Raw genomic sequence first — 21,481 nt, forward strand, 5'->3', positions numbered from 1 at the left:
TCAGCACGGGAGAAGAGGGTGGAACATTTACATTCACATTCTTTTTGGAGAGGGAATGAGCCCCTAACCCTAAATCAATAAGAAAAAGGGAAAGAAGTTGATCTTTAACTTCTGCATATTTCCAATTTAATGGTTGTCCTTGTCCCCGAATGGACAAATAGCACAAGCTCTTCCAATGTAAAGACACACACTATTAGGAAACCAAAAAAAATACCATATAATTTCAAATTTTACGCCGTAAGAGTTAGATTACAATTTAGCCATTTAAGAAGAGAAGTAAATATAAATTATGACAAAATTACTGGTTATATAAACAACAAATCAGTTACAAACAATGAAATAATGTTACTCTGATTAGAACACAAAACAGTTAAATTGTGGCTCGTGTGTTTTCATTTGGCAAAGCAACAGTGATTTTGATGCAGGTTAAAAAACATTTGTAGAATAAAGTGGAAATAAGTCCCTAAATTCTTGTTAGGACAAATATATAAATCTAGGAGTTAAACTGATAAAAAAGGATATTGAGATTGGTAGTCTACAAATAAAAAGGACTCAAAGTTGGTGAAGGAGAGAAAAAATAGTACAAAAATATGTAGATCGATTCGGCTAATTAGCATTATATAAACAATTATCTATTGGTAACCTAACTTTGGTCCTCTGCTTTCAAAAGTGGAACATAACCTTCTCTCAAAAGTCCACAGTCAACTAAATTAGACGAATCTCCATTGTCACTCTCCCAATTTTAATCTCACGGATTTAAGTATTATACGTCAAAAGTATAAAATCAGTATCAATGCTTGTTATGTAGAATTAAGTTTTGCTATAATCTAGTTACTGTTAGTGTAAATTAAAAATTTATAGTGTCAGTTTTTACATAATTTAATACTCAGTAACAGCCTCTTGAAGAAATACAGGATAAGATTTCATACAACAAATTCTTGTGATCTAGTCCTTCTCTGGACCCCGCGCATAGCGGCAGCTTAGTGCACCGGACTGTACAACTTTGACTCGAAACACACACACCTATATATATATATATATTAGTAAGTACATATAATTGAATTTGAACTCAATAAATTAAATGAGTTACAATGGAACTCGAAATTCGAACCTAAAATTAAAATATTGGATCTGCGTCTAATCTCAACCGCCAAGTGTTCTGCCTACTTTCCTCTCAAATGGCAAAGTAGCAGTTTTAAAGCGGAAAAAACTTAGTTCTTCCCATTTGACCAGAATTTCTAAGAATTTTTAGAGTTTTACTTTTTAGCTCATCTTCAACCCTATAACTCCACCACCCCACTATCCTCTATGGGTTTAGGTGAAGGAAGAGAATAGTGTCTATTCCACCATGAAGAAAAATAAGTTTATAAATATGAAATTTCTCTCATTAAAGTATTTCAAGAAAAGTCAAAAATATTGGTGAAGAGAATTTCATTACATGCAACTCTACCAAAAAGTTGCAGTGATGAATTGAACATTTCTTGATAATCTTCTACTATATAACCTCCAAATATTGATCATTTCTTTTATCAACCCTCCAAAAATTTTGGACCAAGAGTTCATTTTATACAACTGTGACATGCATGCATGCAGTGTACTGAATATTCTTGTTCATTATCATTTGCTTATGAACAACTCACCAAAATCTTAATCATTCTTCACTGAACCTCAAAATCTTGATCATTCTTTGGGGGCCATTCAAAAGTTTGATCTTTTCCACTAATCTTATACATAAATTCTCTGTTCTTGATGTGTTACCATTAGTATTAATAACAGTGTGGAGAAGAGAAAACAAAGGTTGAAAAAATGGAGGAGTCATTTTTGGGGGATGAGTTAACAAGATTGAGGAGTAATAGTAGGATGGGTAGTTGGAGGTCATCTCAGAGTATTAGGGAAGTGTTTGGAGGGCCAAGGGATGTATTCATGAAGAATTACAGTACGCGGTGGCGGGAGATGGCGGAGGAGGAGGAGAAGGAGCTGAAATGGGCGGCGATAGATCGGTTGCCAACGTATAATAGACTAAGAAAAGGGATGATGAAGGAGGTGATGAGTAATGGGAGGGTGGTTCATCATGAAGTTGACATGACTAAGCTTGGTAATCAAGATAAAAAAGTTCTAATGGAGAGTATTCTTAAGGTTGTAGAAGATGATAATGAGCAATTCCTTACAAGACTCAGAAATAGGACTGATAGGTCATTTCTCTTTCCCGTTACTAATTTCGCTTATTATGAATAGCTACCTCTAGTTCTTGACTTGTTTTTACACTGTCAATGTACATAAGTTAAACTCAATGCACAATATTTGTATTTTTTTTTTCTTCTTTCCGAGGAAGGGCAGCCTTGGTGTAACTAGTAAAGTTGTTGTCATCTGACCAAAAGGTCACGGGTTCGAGCCCTGGAAATAGCCTCTTGCAGAAATGCAAGGTAAGGCTGAGTACAATAGATCCTTGTGGTCCGGCCCTTCCCCGAACCCAGCGGGTGCTTGATGAAAGGCAGCCTTGATGTAACTGGTAAAGTTGTTGTGATGTGACCAGGACGTCACGGGTTCGAGCTCTGGAAACATCCTCTTGTAGAAAATGAACAATAAGGTTGAGTACAATAGATCCTTATGGTCCAGCCCTTCCCCGAACCCCGCACATAGCGGTTGCCTGATGAAGGGCAGCATTGACGTAACTAGTAAAGTTATTGCTATGTGACCAAGAGGTCATGGGTTCGAGCCCTGGAAACAGCCTCTTACAGAAATGCATGATAAGGCTGAGTACAATAGATCCTTGTGGTCCTGCCCTTCCCGGGACCCCGCGGATAGCGGGAGCTTAGTACACTCGGTTGCGATTTCTTCTTTTTGATCATGTTAGAATTTAGGTATGATTAAGGTGCTGCATGTTATACTGATGAGAAATTTCACAATGGAGCAGGGTGGGGATAGAAATTCCAAAGATTGAAGTGAGATTTCAGAACTTAAGTGTAGAAGGAGATGCATATGTAGGGACAAGAGCACTTCCTACTCTGCTGAATTCCACCTTGAATACCATAGAGGTAAATGTTTTCCTCCTTTTCACAAACTTGTATTTGTCATACTAATGATAAGAACAGTACAGAAACAAGGATGAAAAGATGTGGTTGTCCTTTTGATGAAAATATCTTGTTAGTTATGGAAAAATTAGAATGAAGTTGAAAGAGTAGAAAGGAACCTGCAGTAGAATTATAATTGACCTTTCATTTGTTTATGAATTTAACATTTTTTGAGCCGAGGGTCTATCGAAAACAGTCTCTCTACCTTCATTCCTTCAAGTGGGGGTAAGGCCATGTACACGATCATCCCCAGACCCCATTGGGTTTGTTATTATTATTGTTGTTCTTCTTCTGATTTTGCGATACGTTATTAAGTTGACCTGATTAAATGAACAGGCTGTTCTTGGATTAGTTCATCTCTCTCCATCCAAGAAAAGGGTTGTTAAAATTCTCGAAGATGTGAGTGGAATTATACGGCCATCAAGGTATGCTGCTCACAACCTAAAGGCTTGACTTTGTTATTTCATGACTTAAATTACTATAGTTAGTAGACATAGCAGCATCCAATCAGACAGTTGTTTTCATTACTAATTTAGTTACTCCTCTAATTAACAATTTCTAACAGTCATAATTTGCTCTAATGTCCTAAAGCTTCTTATTTATTATGTATTGTATGTTGCTTTCAGAATGACATTGCTCTTAGGGCCTCCTGGTTCAGGAAAAACAACTTTTCTAAAAGCACTTGCTGGAAAAAGTGAAAAGGATTTGAGGGTAAGTTTATGCTTCTTGCTGTTCTCTTTGTTGGAATTGTTTACTCATATGCAAATGCATCCCCATTGACTTCCCCTAATCCCGCGTTCTATTTGCAGGTGACTGGAAAAATTACATATTGCGGGCATGAGTTTCATGAATTTGTTCCTCAAAGAACAAGTGCTTATATTAGCCAACATGATCTGCACCATGGAGAGATGACAGTTCGCGAAACATTGGATTTTGCTGGTAGATGCTTGGGTGTTGGAACCAGGTATGACTTACTAGTGGAGTTGTCAAGAAGAGAAAAAGAAGCCGGTATAATGCCAGATCCTCAAATTGATGCATTTATGAAGGCCACAGCAATAGATGGCCAAGAGACCAGTTTAATTACAGATTATGTACTCAAGGTCTATAACTGCTGTTTCTTTTTTAAGTTTCAGCTTTCTTGCTTGTTTCAAATCACTTATATTAACAGAAATGGACATTTCCTAACAGATTCTTGGCTTAGATATTTGTGCTGATATCATGGTTGGAGATGATATGAGAAGAGGCATTTCAGGTGGACAAAAGAAGCGCGTCACTACTGGTAAATATCTCTGAGTCTTAGTGTTGATAAACTCATAATTGTTCATTATATTCACTAAATGTTCTTATCTATTTTGCTAAAATGAAGGGGAAATGTTGGTTGGACCAGCAAAAGCGTTTTTCATGGATGAAATATCAAAAGGGCTGGACAGCTCCACCACATACCAAATCGTCAAGTTTATGAGGCAGATGGTTCACATCAATGATATAACTATGGTTATCTCCCTCTTACAGCCTGCACCCGAGACATTTGATCTATTTGACGATGTTATTCTCATGTCGGATGGTCAAATTGTGTACCAGGGTCCGAGAGAAAACGTTCTTGAATTCTTCGAATACATGGGATTTAGATGTCCAGAAAGGAAAGGAATAGCAGATTTTCTTGTGGAAGTTACTTCCAAGAAGGACCAAGAACAGTATTGGTTTAGAAAAAGCAGGCCTTATGTATACATATCTGTTCCTGAGTTTTCCGAGTCCTTTAATTCTTTTCAGATTGGTGAACAAATTATTGATGAACTTACAATTCCATATGATAAGTACAGCGTTCATCGTGCAGCACTAGTGAAAAATAAATATGGTATCTCCAACCAGGAACTATTCAAGGCATGCTTCTCAAGGGAATGGCTGCTGATGAAACGCAGTTCGTTCTTGTACATATTTAAAACTACTCAAATCACTATTATGGCAACCATTGCATTGACAGTGTTTTTAAGAACACAAATGAAAGCTGGCACTGTAAGAGGTTCTGCTAAATTCTGGGGAGCTCTGTTTTTCAGTCTCATCAATGTGATGTTCAACGGGATGCAAGAGCTCGCAATGACAGTTTTTAGGCTACCTGTGTTTTTCAAGCAGAGAGATAGCTTATTTTATCCAGCATGGGCTTTTGCCTTACCCATTTGGGTGCTAAAAATTCCCATTTCGTTAATGGAATCTGCTATATGGATCATTCTTACATACTATACCATTGGCTTTGCGCCTGCAGCCAGCAGGCGAGTTCACATTTACTCAAAACGAAAAGCTGCATTTGTTTTAGTATACTATGGTTATGTGTGTAATTTACTAATCTTTGTTTCCTTTTCAGGTTTTTCAAGCAGTTATTGGCATTTGTTGGTGTCCATCAGATGGCTCTCTCTTTGTTCCGTTTTATTGCAGCAGCAGGAAGAACACAAGTAGTTGCAAACACACTTGGAACCTTCACTTTGCTTATGGTGTTTGTACTTGGAGGCTTCATTGTATCAAAAGGTCGCAATTTGCCTCACATGTTTTTTACCATTTTGCCACTATATCTTGAAAGTACTAATATACTAGACTGTGTATATTCAGATGATATTCAAGATTGGATGATTTGGGGCTACTATTTGTCTCCTATGATGTATGGACAGAATGCAATTGCCATAAATGAGTTTCTAGATGATCGATGGAGTGCTGTAAGATCTGATTTTCCATTCATTTTTAGTAGAACATCATCAAGGAAGAGGTATTTTTCTAACTTATTCATTCTTTTGTCACAGCCCACTAATGGTTCTCAACCAACAGTAGGAAAGACTCTTCTTCATGCAAGAGGCTTATTTACCACAGAAACCTGGTATTGGATAAGCACTGGAGCCCTTTTTGGATTTTCACTTCTCTTCAATGTTCTCTTCGTTGCAGCTTTGACATTTTTAAATCGTATGTTAACTTTTCTATGATTTACTTTCACAACTTAACTGTAAAGAGATTGACATATTAACTCGTAGCATAATTCTCAGCTATCGGGGATACTAAAGCTGTCAGAGTTGAGAATGGAGACAAAAACAACAGCAGGCCACAAGAAACAGCAATAGTTGGAGGTAAGTAACTTTTCGGTTTCTGTTTTTGTATATTTTGTCAGCAGCTTTTTCTGTTATCTTGATGAAATGGAAGTCAAATGGTTTGAAGTAATCAAAGAGAACATAGAACACTATAACAATAAATTTAATCAGTAAAACTATTTAAATTATGTTATGCCTGGTTTAACTTGACAAAGCTCTGCTTTTTATCATTTTAAGCACTTTTTTCTGAAATAATTTAATTTACATAACTCTAACTTGTGGAGCCATAACTAAGCTGCTTTTAGTCTAAGTTTGAACTTCTATACATGCCATCAAGTTTTCAAACTTCACATTTTTGCTGCATTCCCAAATTCTGATCATTTAAGTGTCAATTCTCAAAGGACGCCAGAATGAGACTAATTCATCGCGCTATAACTACTACAGATATTCAGATGGCTCCAACACGGTCTCAAGCGAACACCAGCTCTGTTATTCCTTTCCCGAATAATGAATCAAGAAAAGGAATGATCTTGCCGTTCCAGCCCCTTTCACTAGCATTCAACCATGTGAATTACTATGTTGATATGCCTGCCGTAAGTTCTTTTTTTCCAATTTAACTGATGATTCTCACTGTTTCTTTGACACTAACTGGAATACCACATTAAAACAAACATATTATAGGTCTCTAAACATGGAACTTTTCTTTATCAGGAAATGAAGACTCAAGGGGTCGAAGAAGATAGATTGCAACTTCTACGAGATGTTAGTGGTGCCTTCAGGCCAGGAATTCTTACAGCTTTGGTTGGTGTCAGTGGTGCTGGAAAGACCACTTTGATGGATGTATTAGCAGGTCGAAAAACAGGTGGATACATTGAAGGAAGCATAAATATTTCAGGTTATCCGAAAAATCAGACAACATTTGCTCGTGTAAGCGGTTACTGTGAACAAAATGACATTCATTCACCATATGTTACTGTCTATGAGTCTCTCCTCTACTCAGCCTGGCTACGTCTTGCCTCCGATGTAAAGACAGAAACACGAAAGGCAAGTCACAGTAGCATAAATCTGACTCCACTTTAGTACGAACTGTGTATTAAAGTTTTGACTAACCTTGTTCTTCCTCTCCAAGTGCAGATGTTTGTAGAAGAAGTCATGGAATTGGTTGAGCTCAAACCGTTGAGGAATGCTCTTGTTGGGCTTCCCGGGGTGGATGGTCTTTCTACTGAACAGAGAAAGAGGTTGACCACTGCTGTTGAATTAGTCGCAAATCCATCTATCATTTTTATGGATGAGCCAACATCAGGACTTGATGCAAGAGCTGCAGCAATTGTCATGCGTACTGTCAGGAAAACAGTGGATACAGGAAGAACAGTCGTCTGCACGATCCACCAGCCAAGCATAGATATTTTTGAAGCTTTTGATGAGGTATCAATCCACTCTATCCTTTTTGCATATTCATAAATCCATTATGTGAAATAGTTTGTGATAAAACCAATCTCTTGTTTAAGCTACTTCTGATGAAAAGAGGAGGACAAGTAATATTTGCTGGACCTCTTGGTCGTCGTTCTTGCAAGCTGGTTGAGTATTTTGAGGTTAGTTTTCTGTCCTTCTATCCTCCTGCCTTTGAATATATGTTGGTTCCTTTGGTAATCGTAGGAATTCATGCAATACCAAATAATCTCGATATTGCCTTGTCAATAACTACTTTTGCCCAACTAGTCAGAAATTTGAAAATGGAACTCTTTGAAATAAAAGCACTCAAGAGTGCAGTCACTCCATTGATGAGGGCCATATATTATGGCTCACTTCTCTCATAATTCAAGAGGTTTTAATTTTAACTTCAGGTTTTTCATTCTTTAGACCATACCAGGGGTTCCTAAAATCAGAGAGAGCGATAATCCAGCTACATGGATGCTTGATGTCAGCTCCTCTTCTATGGAAGCTCAACTTCTTGTCGATTTTGCTGAAGTCTACGCCAACTCAAACCTTTATCAGTAAGTTCTTGTTGACACCACTAAGCCAACTTGTCATCCTAATTGGAACGATCGCCTGATTTTTATGAATCTTCTTTATTGTCATATTAGTAAGTCTCAATTTCCATTGCAGGAGAAATCAACTGCTAATCAAGGAACTTAGCACACCAGCAACGTGCTCGAAAGATCTCTACTTCCCCACTCAATATTCGCAATCCTTCATAACTCAGTGCAAGGCCTGTTTCTGGAAACAACACTGGTCATACTGGAGGAATTCACAATACAATGCAATTAGATTCTTCATGACGGTCATCATTGGAATTCTATTTGGTGTCATCTTTTGGAATAAAGGGAACCAAATGTAATCTGAAGTTTCTCTGTCTTAAGCTGCATTAAATCTGTGAATTCAAACTTGGAAATGCTGACTTTTATTGTATCTGTTAACAGATACAGACAACAAGACTTGCTTAATCTGCTTGGCGCGACTTATGCAGCTGTCATGTTTCTTGGAGCCACAAATGCTTCTGCAGTACAATCTGTTGTGGCTATTGAAAGAACAGTTTTCTACCGCGAAAGAGCTGCTGGAATGTATTCAGAGTTGCCCTATGCATTTGCTCAGGTATCACATACACTTTCCCAAAATACATGTTTCACATTTCATTTATCAATCAGTCGTGTTCACAAGAAAATATAATTTTCTTTTACTGAAGTATAGTCGGTTTTGAGATTTTGGCTTGCTGTGGTCTGCAGGTGGCTATAGAGACTATATATGTTGCAATACAGACTTTCATTTATTCTCTTCTCTTGTTTTCCATGATTGGATACCAATGGACAGCAGAAAAGTTCTTCTATTTCTACTACTTCATATTCATGTGCTTCACCTACTTCTCAATGTATGGGATGATGGTTGTTGCTTTGACTCCTGGTTATCAAATTGCTGCAATTGTCATGTCTTTCTTCCTCAGCTTCTGGAACTTATTCTCTGGTTTTCTTGTTCCTCGCCCGGTAAGCCAACCTTAAACCAAACTATTAGCAACCATTTCTTGACTCTTTAAATATTTACAAGGTTTTTGGCTTTTTGGTTATAATTTTACAGCTGATCCCAGTGTGGTGGAGGTGGTACTACTGGGCTTCTCCAGTTGCTTGGACGATATATGGGATATTCGCGTCCCAAGTGGGAGACAGAACCGATGAACTTGAGCTCACTGGTGAAATTGAGAAAATCCAAGTGAATAAGTTCTTGAAAGAATATTTGGGCTATGATCATGACTTTCTTGTAGTAGTGGTTTTTGCCCATGTGGGTTGGGTTCTCCTCTTTTTCTTTGTTTTTGCTTATGGAATCAAGTTCCTAAACCACCAAAAAAGGTAGAATGGCAGAAATCTCTCTGCACACCATAAAGTTTCAGTTAGATAAAATGAAACTGTACAGAAAGCTGTAATCTTGTTACAAAGGAGGAGAGAGCTTGCTTCTCAAGTTTCATTAACTATGATTCGAGTTGCATTCCTTATATTCCATTTCCCCTATTAGCTTTATTTCCTTCTTTTCCTAGTTCAATTTTTAGAGGAGCTCTTTCAGCTCATCTATCATTATGTTATTATTATGCCTGTTGGATAGTTTGCTGCAGACATAATCAATATCTTGAGAAGATGAAATGATTTTTAACTTTATTCTTGATAATGATAGTGTTCAAACCAGCTTGCCTATCTAGATTATTTTACCAGGTCCCTACTACCTTGTACCAAAAAACTATCCATCAAGGCTTAATCAGATGATGAGAAACCATTTAGCATTTTGCCTCTATTGGGAGTTGAGTTGGACCCAAGTCTCCAATGATTTTCACCTACTTCATTGACCATTAGGCACACCCTTGGATACAATGCTGCAGTAGAATCTAAATTTGCAAGCGTCAAGCAAGAATGGGCAAAAATATTACAATATATCCCTGATAAAAAAATTAAAACATGTCCATTTCCAATCCTGTGATTAAAACATACTTCGCGTGTATCTACTTTCATCGAGTTAGGTAGCAAATTATACTAATATAAAAGCAAAAACCAAAGTACCTAGCAATCAGTCAAAACATATATTTTTGCCCTGCCAAGGTTCGCTCTTTCTTTTTAAGGTGCAACTGCAATATCCTTGATCTGCTTCTTGCTCCTCACAGAACTTCGCTTCTTCGTCTCAGAATCTAGTTTATCCAGGTCTTCTGCAATTCCAAGGTAACCATAAAGAATTTTTCCTACCTTGTCCGTCAATGCTTCTTTAGTTTCACCATCACTGCTTCCAGAGTGACCACAACTGATATGATGGAACTCGGCCCTACCGTGCTTCCTATGGGCATATATATCAGAGAGTCTCTCTGCTTCTTGCAAACCCGAGAGAGTAGCACTAAACTTCACCACAAGAATACTCTGATTGGCAAGCTTACTACGAGAAACCTTGGCCTTCTCCCCAAAGCCCATATCTGTAATGAAGAGAGGATCAGAACAAAAAGGTTTAGAAAATAAAATAACTATGACCCAGACCTTTTCAGCTAACCTAGCAGATACCAGGATAAAAGCTAAGGAACGTCTGAAATCTCATCAAGCAAACTTGCAATAACCCGGCCAATCAATTAAAAAATGAGCAGAATTATCATTTCTTCTTAGTCCCTGAATGAAGTACAATAAAATAAAATATGCCTGAGTGCTTCATCAAGAATAAATTATGTCCGAGTGCTTGAACGAGTTTGAGGTAAAAGTCCATAAGTAAATGAATTCGAGCCGGTACAGGTATACCAGCAACTGTGTTAAACACACCAAGTTCACAGATTCACTTCAAAGATACCCCCCCCCCCCTCTTTTTCCATCTTCCCTTTTCTACTTAGGGGTGAGAGGATGGTGTGGCTTTTTATTAGTGGAAACAAACAGACATTTCAAAAACTTGCTACCTATTCAACTCAAAAGACATGTATCATTACCCCCCTCCCCCCAATATAAAAAAAAAACTAACCAATATAGTATCATCTAACGCAAAGAAAAAAGGGAAACCGACCTTTCAGTTTAGACTCGAGCTCTTCAGCTGATACAACCACACGTTGATCTGGATCGCTGTTCATCATGGAACTGTTATGGATGATAACAACTGGAGGCCAGATAATTAGATCTTCCTTCAAACCCACAGTTTCAGTATCGGATAGCATTTCACGAACCCAACCACTGTTAGGAGCATCTGCACTCTTCCATCCCATCAAGGCACATAAAGCCTTGTGAAGACCTAGGTGCTGTGATTTGAGACCATCCTTCGAGGATGTCACTGCATGAAACACGAGGCTTTCTGACTCAGCAAACTCTTCTGAATCTCTGAAACAACACAGACAATGAGATTAAAAAATCAAGTAAAGTTTAGAGAACTATAACAAGGTCTATTACATAACTTCAAAAGACGAAAATAAACTATACATCAGAGTTAAGAATAAGGACAGATGGAACTTAGAAGGGAAAGGCAAGACTATATCCGCAGAAAAGGCTATTAACAGCCGAATGGATTGTGACTTGACTTACCAAACAAAAAAAAAACTCCAACATGAATGTATTATTTCGTAAGAGGTAACAGGTCTACAGGGCAAAACTTAAGTTCTTCATTCAGGTAGCTTTAGACAAGACTGCTCAAGAAAGATTTCTCACATCATCCACTAAGAATAAGCCAGTGGCTTCAGAAAAGTAAAATCCAAAGCCAACAAAGATTAATGGCACGTGAAGACTAAGCTAAGAACTATGCCCAGCCAATAAGGTCTAGAAAAGGTCACTAAAAGTTGCAAATGCCTTTAGCCTTGTACAGGTAAAAAGAACTCTTATTTTATCACGCAGGAGACTCAACCATTAACTATGGTTAGTTGGAGACATCTCTAAACATCAGATAAAAAAATAAAAAAGGATGCAAACTTCTATAGCTACTACTTAAATCTAAGTATCAAACGAACTGCTTCATCTATAGCCTTCCCCAAGCAACCACACCGCATGAACATCTGGTGTGTCAAATCCTGTATAGTTTCAGATCTGATTCTCCCACTTAGATGGAAATAGAAGCAGAGATTTTCTTTTGAGCTCATTAAACATCAACATCTCCCTTTTCCACTTCCTCAAGACATGGTTGTTTGAGCAATCAATGTATTTGATCTTCTTAGTAAGCACCATTTCACAGATAAGGGTAAAGGTACTAATACAATTAATATATTTGATAAGCACCATATAGAGATAACAGCAATGGTGCTAACTAGCCATATGGAAGGAAAATGCCCCTAGGCATCCGGTTATAACATTTTCCTGGACATCAAGACTTCTGACCTACATAATTAAACTTATTCTCCAACTCCGGAGTTCCCATTAATCAGACAACCAAGTAATCCTCCAACCCAAACTAGTAGGGTCTAACTATCCAAATCCTTACATCCATGGCGCTGTATTCAGGCCCATTTCATTCCATCCGTGCAGGAAATGCACTTCCAACAGACCTCATAGACTGAAGCAGCATGGAATGAAAAAGCCTCATCAAATGATAGCAGCTAATATCATTATTACTCTTAGCCAACTGATTCCTCATAAAACAAGTAATATGAATTACCAATACTTACTTGATCGCAGCAACAAAGTAAAGTACAAGTTCAATTAAAGAGAAGGCGGCGACTCCATCTATGAAAACATTTCATGATGTAAAAGACACACCTGCCACATACGAGGCACTTTAAATTACCAGCTTCCTCAGTGTATTTTCTTCTTTTAGCTGGAGTCTCATTCAAGTGCCTCATGAACTTGAAGAAGGCGTTTTGGACCAGCTGCTTAAAATCCTTAGAGTTCTCAGGAGGTTCAGTTTTTGCTGGAGTAATAATACCTTTGTTGGGGCCATCACCTTGTTCAGCAACACTTTCATCTAAAACATCTTGATTTCTAGAGAACTTAGGAGAATTGAACTTTTTCACCCATGGTGGAGGCACATAATTCTTTGCTACACGGGGTCCCAAACGCTTCTTTAGTGAAGGTTTGTGTTTTTTTCCTAGTGAATGTTCAATATCAAGATTCTGGTAACGTGGCCCCAACCGCTTCTTTATATCTCTTGCACCAGATTTATTATATTTGCTTGAACGACTTGACATGGATACTGAAAGGTTTCTGGTGGAACTAGTGGCAGCGGCTTTGTATGCCCTCCCATTCTTCACATATTTGGAGAGAGGATCATTTAGCCTTCTAGACATAACTGCAGAATTAGTATCCCTGCTGATCCCCATTTCAGCAGCATCTCCACGGCCATGGGTTTTGTGTGCACTCCTTACATCACTTGAACTTGTATTTCTAGCACCATGATTGCTCGTTGTGTCATGTTTTTCTCTAAGAGAGAGGTTAGATGGTCCAGGCAAGTCCCTTGCAATATATCTTTCACGAGGACGTGCCTCTATCTTCTTTAAACGGGGGTCTTGTCCTCTATACAAGGCACCAGATCTTTCTAGAAGATCATCATCCATCTGATACTCACGAAGCTCTCTTTTACGGGAGCTTTCATAGCCTCGATGTGTTTCATTTTCATACTGTAGGCGATTAGCCCCATAATCCAATATGTCCACATCTGGCTTTCTTTGGTCTAGTGCTCTGCGGGACTCGAAATAATCTGGGGTTGACTGTCTTTGTGAAGAAAAGCGAGATCCCCATGGCTTATCTTCCATTAAAGCCTCTCGATGTGAAAATTCATCATATTTGCCCAATCCCACATTAGTTCTTGCAACATCTTGAAAATGTGCTTCTCCTGAACCCACCCTCTTCCCATAGAATTCGCTAGACAAGGCATTAGGGCTACCAATTTCACCTCTTTGACTGTCAGAATAACTGTATGGTTCACGCCTCTCCTCTGCTCGACCAAAGTATGACTCTGTGTAGTTCCTGAACCCACTTACTTGCTTTTCAGGGTCCAGAGAAGATATGGTCCCAGGAATTTTATCATATCCACCATGGTCAATAGACTCAATAGTCTTTCCACAATTCAGTCTACCTCCATGAGAATGAATTTGGACCTCTTTACCATATGAACCGGCGATATCATCCTTAATAACTCCAGGTGCCAAGGGCAACACGTTAGAGTGAGATGACGATATTATGTAATCAGAGTTTGAATATCGTGTGGACTTCAAGGAGTCCTCCATGTATATGTCTGTTGATGCAGGCACTCCTGCTTTACGGGAATGGAACCCATCTTGCAAATGGATTTCCCCATCTTTGAGGTGATCAGCATCCATATAACGTGATGGTAACGAGTAGCCACCACTGTTTCCAACGCCAGATATTCTCGGCTGTACACCAACAGCAGACAGATGAGATTCATATGAAGAGTACAACGTCCTGTTATCAGCTTCTGAAGGCATGCTTCCATCCACAAAACCAGAATAGGTCCTTCCATGATTTTCTCTCTCGCTGCTTACTCTACTACCATTAACTCCATAGTCGTTGGAGCCCGTCACTGTATCAAACTTTCGGGGCTTATCTAACAAATGACTCCATGGGTACTTTACGGAAGTTGGGTCCTCATTCCCCATGCTCTCCTTTATCTCATGCAACCTGTGTGAATGTTCACCAAGCATGTCAGTGTTTCCTCTATCACGATCAGGGACTCTCAGGCTCTGAGACGGTGGCCCATAGTCTCTGTCCCCGCCAACATAACTCAAAGGTCGGGCATTCTGCAACTCTCCAAAGTCTCCGCTGCTGCCATCAATTCCCATCCTTCTTGACCTCTCAAGCTCGTGAAAGTACTCCCCTCTCAGTTCACCGATCATCTGGCCACTTGGTGAAAGGCGACGCTCCCTGCTCCGTTCACGCGGTGAATGCTGCTGCTGCTCCCAGTTCCGTCCACGCGGTGAATGCTGCTGCTGCTCCCAGTTCCGTCCACGCGGTGGCGAAATCTCCCTGCTCCTAATAGTCCTTCCTGGTGGTGAGTATTCCTGGTTTCGACTTCTCACTGGTGGTGAGCAATCGCGTTCACGCCCCTGAAATCTCCTCGGTGGAGAGTTCCTCCGCTCTCGGATCCTCATTGGGGGTGAATCCCTAATCCTCCGTGGAGACGAGTAATCCTTGTCCCTTATCCTCCGTCTAGGAGAGTAATCTCCCACATCCCTAGTCTTCCTTGGGGACGAGTAATCCTTGTCCCTTATCCTCCTTCGAGGCGAGTAACCACGGTCCTTTGCCCTACCTGGCAAGCGTGGTGGTGGACCTTTAGCATCTCCTCCAAATCTCCTCTCCCTCATTATCAATTAAGTAATAACAAAAGACCACAAATTTTTAACCCAAGTCAAACCAATCTTTTCACAGCATGAACTTATGACCTCGGTATCAGCAAACAAACAACACTTTCAACAGCTTCCCACTTTCAATCAGCAAAATTCTTCAATAACAACAAAATACTAAAAGTCCCCCAATTTTCAACCTAAATCAACCCAAACTTTTATACCATGAACTTATGAACCTCAGTATCAGCAAAAGGACAACACTTTTAACAACTTCCAACTATCAATCAGCATAACTTTCTTGCTTCGCTAACGAGGACATAATCGTCAAAAAACAAACGCAGCAAAATAATAGATCCAAAACCCTAACCCTAAAATAAATTAAACATTACAGCCAAAGTATCTTTCCCTTTACTTCTTTCTACCATACAATATGTTCCATTCAAATAAAAGGGTCTCAACAAATACTCTTTCGGATCAACAATCCACAAGAAGCGTTATTTATTAACTATTTCAAACCTTTTTAAGATGAGAAGATGAAGAAAAAGCCATTGCTTTCACTTCTTCTGATGATGACGATGACGATTTGATTCGCTCGCAAAGTTTTGATCGTGGTAATTTGGGGATGCGTCTCTGTAATAGCGTTAAATTGGGAGATTGATAGGGCGGATATACCTGATGAGTTTGGTGTGTACATTGCTGGGCCGAGTAACATTCTATAGGATATACAGTTAAATTTGGGTTTGTACTCGGGTAATGGCCCAACTCAACTAATTGGCTTGTCTAAAGTTCTACGGATCTTTACACAAATAGGCGAGCGGATTTAATGTTCATTTTTCTTATTCAATAAACATAGATTATACATTGATTATACACAATTATATATATTATATATGAATTATAGATATATTATATATCCACCGATTATTTTAATTTAAATCATTACTAGAAATACGCAAAAATCGACCAAAATTTTCCAACCAACGTTGGTCGGTCAAAAAAAGCGACCAAAAACCATCCAGCTTGGACGGAAACTGGAAAGAAAATATTTTACATTTATTTTTAAAAAAATACCGACCAAGGTTGGTTGGTAAATTGGTCAACAAGTTGACCGAGCTGGTCAGACTAGCTTAGTCAAAGAAACTTTCACATTACCGACCAACTTTGGTCGGTAATGTGGACCCAATTTTTAAAATTTTAATAGTTATATTATTATTTAAAATGTTTTATAAAATCTAAAGAATTTTTATTTAAATATACCGACCAATGTTGGTCGGTTAATGCATGGGAAGCATTTACCGACCAACTTTGGTCGGTATATTTTAATTTCTAGAAATTAACCGACCAAAGTTGGTCGGTTATTAGGTCAACATTGGTCAAAATTATGAATCACTTTTATATTTACTATCTAAATAATATAAATATAATCCGTTAACATTTTTGTAATACAAATAATGAATACACTAACATATATTATAACATGTTATATATGTAGTTAAAGTAGTACAACGAAGCGTGTGTATATATATATATAACCCGCAACGTCTTGACCTATATCGATTAATCTATGTCATGCATTATTAGTGATAAATGAATCGAAAATAGAAGAATTAATACTAAACATCTTTGACATGTACACACACACACACATATATATATATATATATATATATATATATATATATATATATATATATGTATGTATATATGTACGTGTGTGTGTGTGTATCACAAATTAAAGAAACGAAAGAAGTTATTAGTATTAAGTAAACGAGTTAAATTAATCGGTCAAACTTTATATTTGAATCACATTAATATTTACTATCTAAATAATATACACTAACATATACTATAACATGTTATATATGTAGTTAAAGTAGCACAACTAAGTCTCTATGTGTTATATATATACACACACTAACATATACTATAACAAGCTATATATATAGTTAAAGTATTACAATGAAGTGTCTGTGTGTGTATATATATAGGTATAGCCGTATATATATAAGAACACGAAGCGCTAGGAATATAGGGTCGGGTTCTTTTAGGGATAGCTCACTTGTGAAGATCCTAATTAGTATATATAATTTATCATCAAATGTATCTACTTGTAAATTGATTAATCGACTTATAACTTAGACGCATCGATAAATATTAAAAACAAAACGTTTTGACCTATATCGATTAAAATAAAAAAACAAAACGTCTCGACCTAAAATAGAATAATATTACATTAGTTTATCAATTGATAAATTATTCGCACGTAGTAATGTATAAGATTGATCATCAATTACAATATAGTGTATATGTGTTTGTGTGAAATTACTCATATACTTAAGTATAACTTAGAAAATTTACTTAGATAGATGCTATTATAATCTATTAAAAGTAATTACCTAATTAATATAATTTTGTGTAAAGATTATGCTATAGTTTATAATTATCTATAATAATTGTATAGTTAAATAAAATAAATATTTACAGTTAATAATAATTTTTTTATAGCTTATAATATTTTAAGAAATAAAAACAAAATAAAAAACAATAACCGACCAACGTTGGTCGGTATTTGGTCAAACGGTCAACACTTAATGTACCAACCAAAATACCGACCAACGTTGGTCTGTAAGTCTGAAAACAGACCTGAAACATACTGGATTCCCATCATTTTTTCATATATCTCTTCTTAAAATTCCATAAACTCCAACTCAATACCTTCCCCTCTCCCTCTCTATTTCTCTCACATAAATCACATTCCCCACCCCGTGTCGCCGTCGCGTCGTCGCCGCTACCGCTGCCACTGCCACTGTCGCGTCTCTCCTTCTCCAACTCCTAAAAATTCTAGGTTTGAATTACAACTTATATCTTTAGTGTATAAATCTAATGTTTTGTTTATTAGCTATGAATTAGTTTCAATTGATTAGTATTTCAATTGATTACTTAACATTATATTTTATAGAAATCTAAGGTCTTGTTTTAATTGAATTGATTACATATGGTATAAATTGAATGTTTGAGTTTGTATTGTCTTGAATAGTTTAGTTAGAATTGAATTATTAACTTTGTATTGTCTTGAATAGTTTAGTTAGAATCTAGGGTTTAGGATTTGTTCTTGTGAATCGAACTTTTAGGGTATGGGTTGAATTTTTAGGATATAATCCTAAAGCTTATGTTTAAACTCGTAAGATATAAATTGAACTTTTAGTTTATGTTTAAACTCGTAGGATATGAATTGAACTTTTAGTTTTTAGGTTTTGTTCTTGTGAATTGAACTTGTGGGATATAAATTGAACCTTTTAGGTATGAGTTAAATTTTTAGGATATAAATTAAACTTTTAGTTTATGTTTAAATTCGTAAGATATAAATTGAAATTTTACTTTATGTTTAAACTCGTAGGATATGAATTGAACTTTTAATTTTTATGTTTTGTTCTTGTGAATTGAACTTTTAAGATATGAATTAAATTTGTAGGATATAAATTGAACTTTTTGGGTATGAGTTGAATTTTTAGAATATAAAGTGAACTTTTAGTTTATGTTTAAACTCATAGGATATGAATTGAATTTTTAGTTTTTAGGTTTTGTTCTTGTGAATTGAACTTTTAGGATATAAATTGAACTTTTAGGATATGAATTGAACTTTTAGTTTATAATTAATTATATTTAATATAATTTAATTTTTGGTGTAATTAGAAAAAAATAATTATCTTGAATTAACTAAAAAAGATTTAGTTAATTTATAATTGTAGAATAAATTAATTTGTTCTTGTTTTATTTGTATAGATGGAACATCGTACTTGGATGTACAATAGGAATTATCCTAATTGTCACGACCCATTTTCATAATAGGTCATGATGGCGCCCAACACCATTATCGGGCAAGCCAACGCGGAAAATACTAAATAAACTTTCATCTACCTTTACCCAAAATAGTTGAAATGATTCTTTAAGTTGAAATAAAACCAGAAATGATCAGTAAAGTCAACATAATCATACAACCTCAAAAATAATACTGTCTACTAATGTGTGTGCCAAGACCTGGTGTCACAAGCTGTGGGCAACTAGCAGAATATACAAAAGAATCACACTATCCTACTATCCGAAACAGAATAGACAGCAAAAAATACATAAGAAAGACTCCTTCAGGCTGCTGAACAGCATGAGAAGGGAAGCAACTCACTGTAGAAGTCTCAAAATTCGCTCAGGGATGCGCACCCGACTGATAGCTAGAGACACCTGCCTTAGATCTTGTACAATTAAGTACAGAAGTGTAGTATGAGTACATAAACAATCTGTACCCAGTAAGTATCCCGTTTAATCTCGAAGAAGTAGAGACGAGAGGTCGACTTGATACTTACTAGGGTCAAATAATATAATGAGGTATTATGCTAAGCATGGGAGTTACAAATAATCAATAGTTTGTAGCAAGAGGTAATAGATCATGTTCTGAACAATTTAGCAGTTAACCAGTTACATTTCAAGTATTCAACAGGATAAGCCATGGATAAGATTCCACATAGATATCATGTGCACATTATGCCGAGGTCGACGGCCTGATCCAACAGAAAATAAATTGTACACTACCAGAGGATCGAATGGCGCGAACCATAGATGCATCTATTTATACCGAGGCGATCGTCCCGATCCACAAATATCAATTAATATCATGAAAACACCCGAATGCGCATTTATATTCAAATAAATTCATGCAAGGGTTCAACAAGTATATATGCTCACCTTTATTCCTTTTCATGTCTCTAGCATACCCTAAGTGATCACATTAGCACAAAAACATAGATATATTCACAAATATAGCATGATGTAGGTCCTAGACTACCCGGACAATTAACATAATAGTAGCTACGCAAGGACTCTCGTCACCTAGTGCATACGTAGCCCCCGCATTTAGTAACAAATTACTCGATTATTATACCTATGGGGACAATTCCCTCTTACAAGGTTAGAAAAGGAGACTTACCTCGCTCCAAAGTGCACTTCCAATACCAAGAACGAGTCCAAGCCCTCAATTCAGAGTCGAACGATCCCAAACTAGTTAAATAAGGTAGGAACTAGTCAATATAGACTCACAAGATCGAATTCTAGCTATTTAAGCAATTTTCCAACCCTTAACACAAGTTTCCTAAAATCCGACCCCGGGCCCAAGTGCCCGAATTCCGAAATTTTTCGAAGGAAGTTGTTCTCTACAACCTAAGGATCAATAATATATGTTTTCTAATTTATTCCATAATAAATTTCGTGATTAAATCTAACTTTTATTAAAACCCTAGGTTTTTGCTCTAACCCCATGATTTCACCTTATTACTAGTGTTTAATATACCCAAGACATAAATATTAAACTAGAAATAGGTAGAACACACTTACCTCAAGATGCTAGGTGAAATCTCTCAAAAGCTCTAAAATCACCCAATGGAGGAGTGAAATATGGCAAAAATGGACTTAGAATCCGTAATAAATGAACTCACTGCCTCAGCGATTTCCGCATTTGCGGTCAAGGGATCGCATCTACGATCCCGCATCTGCGAGAAAGTGGCCGCATCTGCAGACGTTGGCCAAAAGGGCTGGGACCGCTTCTACGGCCTTGGAGTCGCTTCTGTGGTTTAGCCTGGCCCTCCCTGGGTAGAATTTGCGATAGATGGACCGCATCTGCGGTCTCGCACCTGCGGTCCACCAACCGCAGGTGCGGTTATGACAGAAGAAGAAGCCTCAACACTTCTCAAAAATTCCAACTTCACTCGAGCCTCGTCCGATTGACGCTCGGGGCTCCCGGGCACCGCTCGAACGTACTGACAAGTTTAAAATCACGAAACAAACCTACTCGAACCTTCGGAATGCCCAGAACAACGCTGAATCTAAGAATCACCCCCTAAAACCAATTGAATCAAACATATGAACTTCAAGTTCTTAATTTTCCTCCAACGGGCCAAAACGCCCTTAAACTACTCGGATTGACATTAAATTTTGCGGGCAAGTCTTAAATGTTATTTTGGACCGGTACCGGGATTTGGAACCAACATACAAGCCCGATAACCATGTGATCAATCATTAATTAGTTTCTTTAAATCCTTAAAACTTCAAATTAACAATTTCTAATAAAAATCATT

The 21,481-nt window shown here is 37.3% G+C and overlaps 2 protein-coding genes across 2 annotated transcripts; one reads left to right on the forward strand and one right to left on the reverse strand.

Moving 5' to 3' along the window:
* Positions 1-1,485: 1,485 nt before the first annotated feature.
* On the forward strand, positions 1,486-9,561 carry LOC104244736 (pleiotropic drug resistance protein 2). Its single transcript, XM_009800212.2, has 20 exons — positions 1,486-2,192; positions 2,915-3,035; positions 3,408-3,496; positions 3,698-3,782; positions 3,881-4,171; positions 4,260-4,350; positions 4,438-5,338; positions 5,431-5,591; positions 5,673-5,776; positions 5,861-6,017; positions 6,098-6,178; positions 6,584-6,732; positions 6,851-7,183; positions 7,274-7,564; positions 7,648-7,731; positions 8,000-8,133; positions 8,246-8,473; positions 8,560-8,731; positions 8,863-9,117; positions 9,209-9,561. Exons 1-20 carry the CDS (start codon positions 1,807-1,809, stop codon positions 9,479-9,481), a joined length of 4,386 nt encoding a protein of 1,461 aa, XP_009798514.1. The 5' UTR covers positions 1,486-1,806; the 3' UTR covers positions 9,482-9,561.
* Positions 9,562-9,980: 419 nt separating this feature from the next.
* On the reverse strand, positions 9,981-16,043 carry LOC104244735 (uncharacterized). The gene is made up of 3 exons (XM_009800211.2): positions 12,817-16,043; positions 11,147-11,454; positions 9,981-10,577 (listed from the first exon to the last, which is right to left on the reverse strand). Exons 1-3 carry the CDS (start codon positions 15,375-15,377, stop codon positions 10,231-10,233), a joined length of 3,216 nt encoding a protein of 1,071 aa, XP_009798513.1. The 5' UTR covers positions 15,378-16,043; the 3' UTR covers positions 9,981-10,230.
* Between the last annotated feature and the right edge of the window lie 5,438 nt (positions 16,044-21,481).

Source organism: Nicotiana sylvestris, chromosome 11, assembly GCF_000393655.2.
Source record: "Nicotiana sylvestris chromosome 11, ASM39365v2, whole genome shotgun sequence".
Classification (NCBI taxonomy): domain Eukaryota; kingdom Viridiplantae; phylum Streptophyta; class Magnoliopsida; order Solanales; family Solanaceae; genus Nicotiana; species Nicotiana sylvestris.

What these genes read in the sequence shown, in the direction of transcription:
- LOC104244735 (XM_009800211.2), bottom strand. Translation starts at nt 15,377, where the DNA reads ATGAGGGAGAGGAGATTTGGAGGAGATGCTAAAGGTCCACCACCACGC. An exon ending in AAGTGCCTCGTATGTGGCAG is followed by an intron (nt 11,455 to 12,816) that starts GTGTGTCTTTTA and finishes GTGTTGTTTCAG; the next exon opens with AGATTCAGAAGAGTTTGCTG. An exon ending in GCTCGAGTCTAAACTGAAAG is followed by an intron (nt 10,578 to 11,146) that starts GTCGGTTTCCCT and finishes TCTTCATTACAG; the next exon opens with ATATGGGCTTTGGGGAGAAG.
- LOC104244736 (XM_009800212.2), top strand. Translation starts at nt 1,807, where the DNA reads ATGGAGGAGTCATTTTTGGGGGATGAGTTAACAAGATTGAGGAGTAAT. An exon ending in AAAGAAGCGCGTCACTACTG is followed by an intron (nt 4,351 to 4,437) that starts GTAAATATCTCT and finishes GCTAAAATGAAG; the next exon opens with GGGAAATGTTGGTTGGACCA. An exon ending in GCCAACTCAAACCTTTATCA is followed by an intron (nt 8,134 to 8,245) that starts GTAAGTTCTTGT and finishes TTTCCATTGCAG; the next exon opens with GAGAAATCAACTGCTAATCA.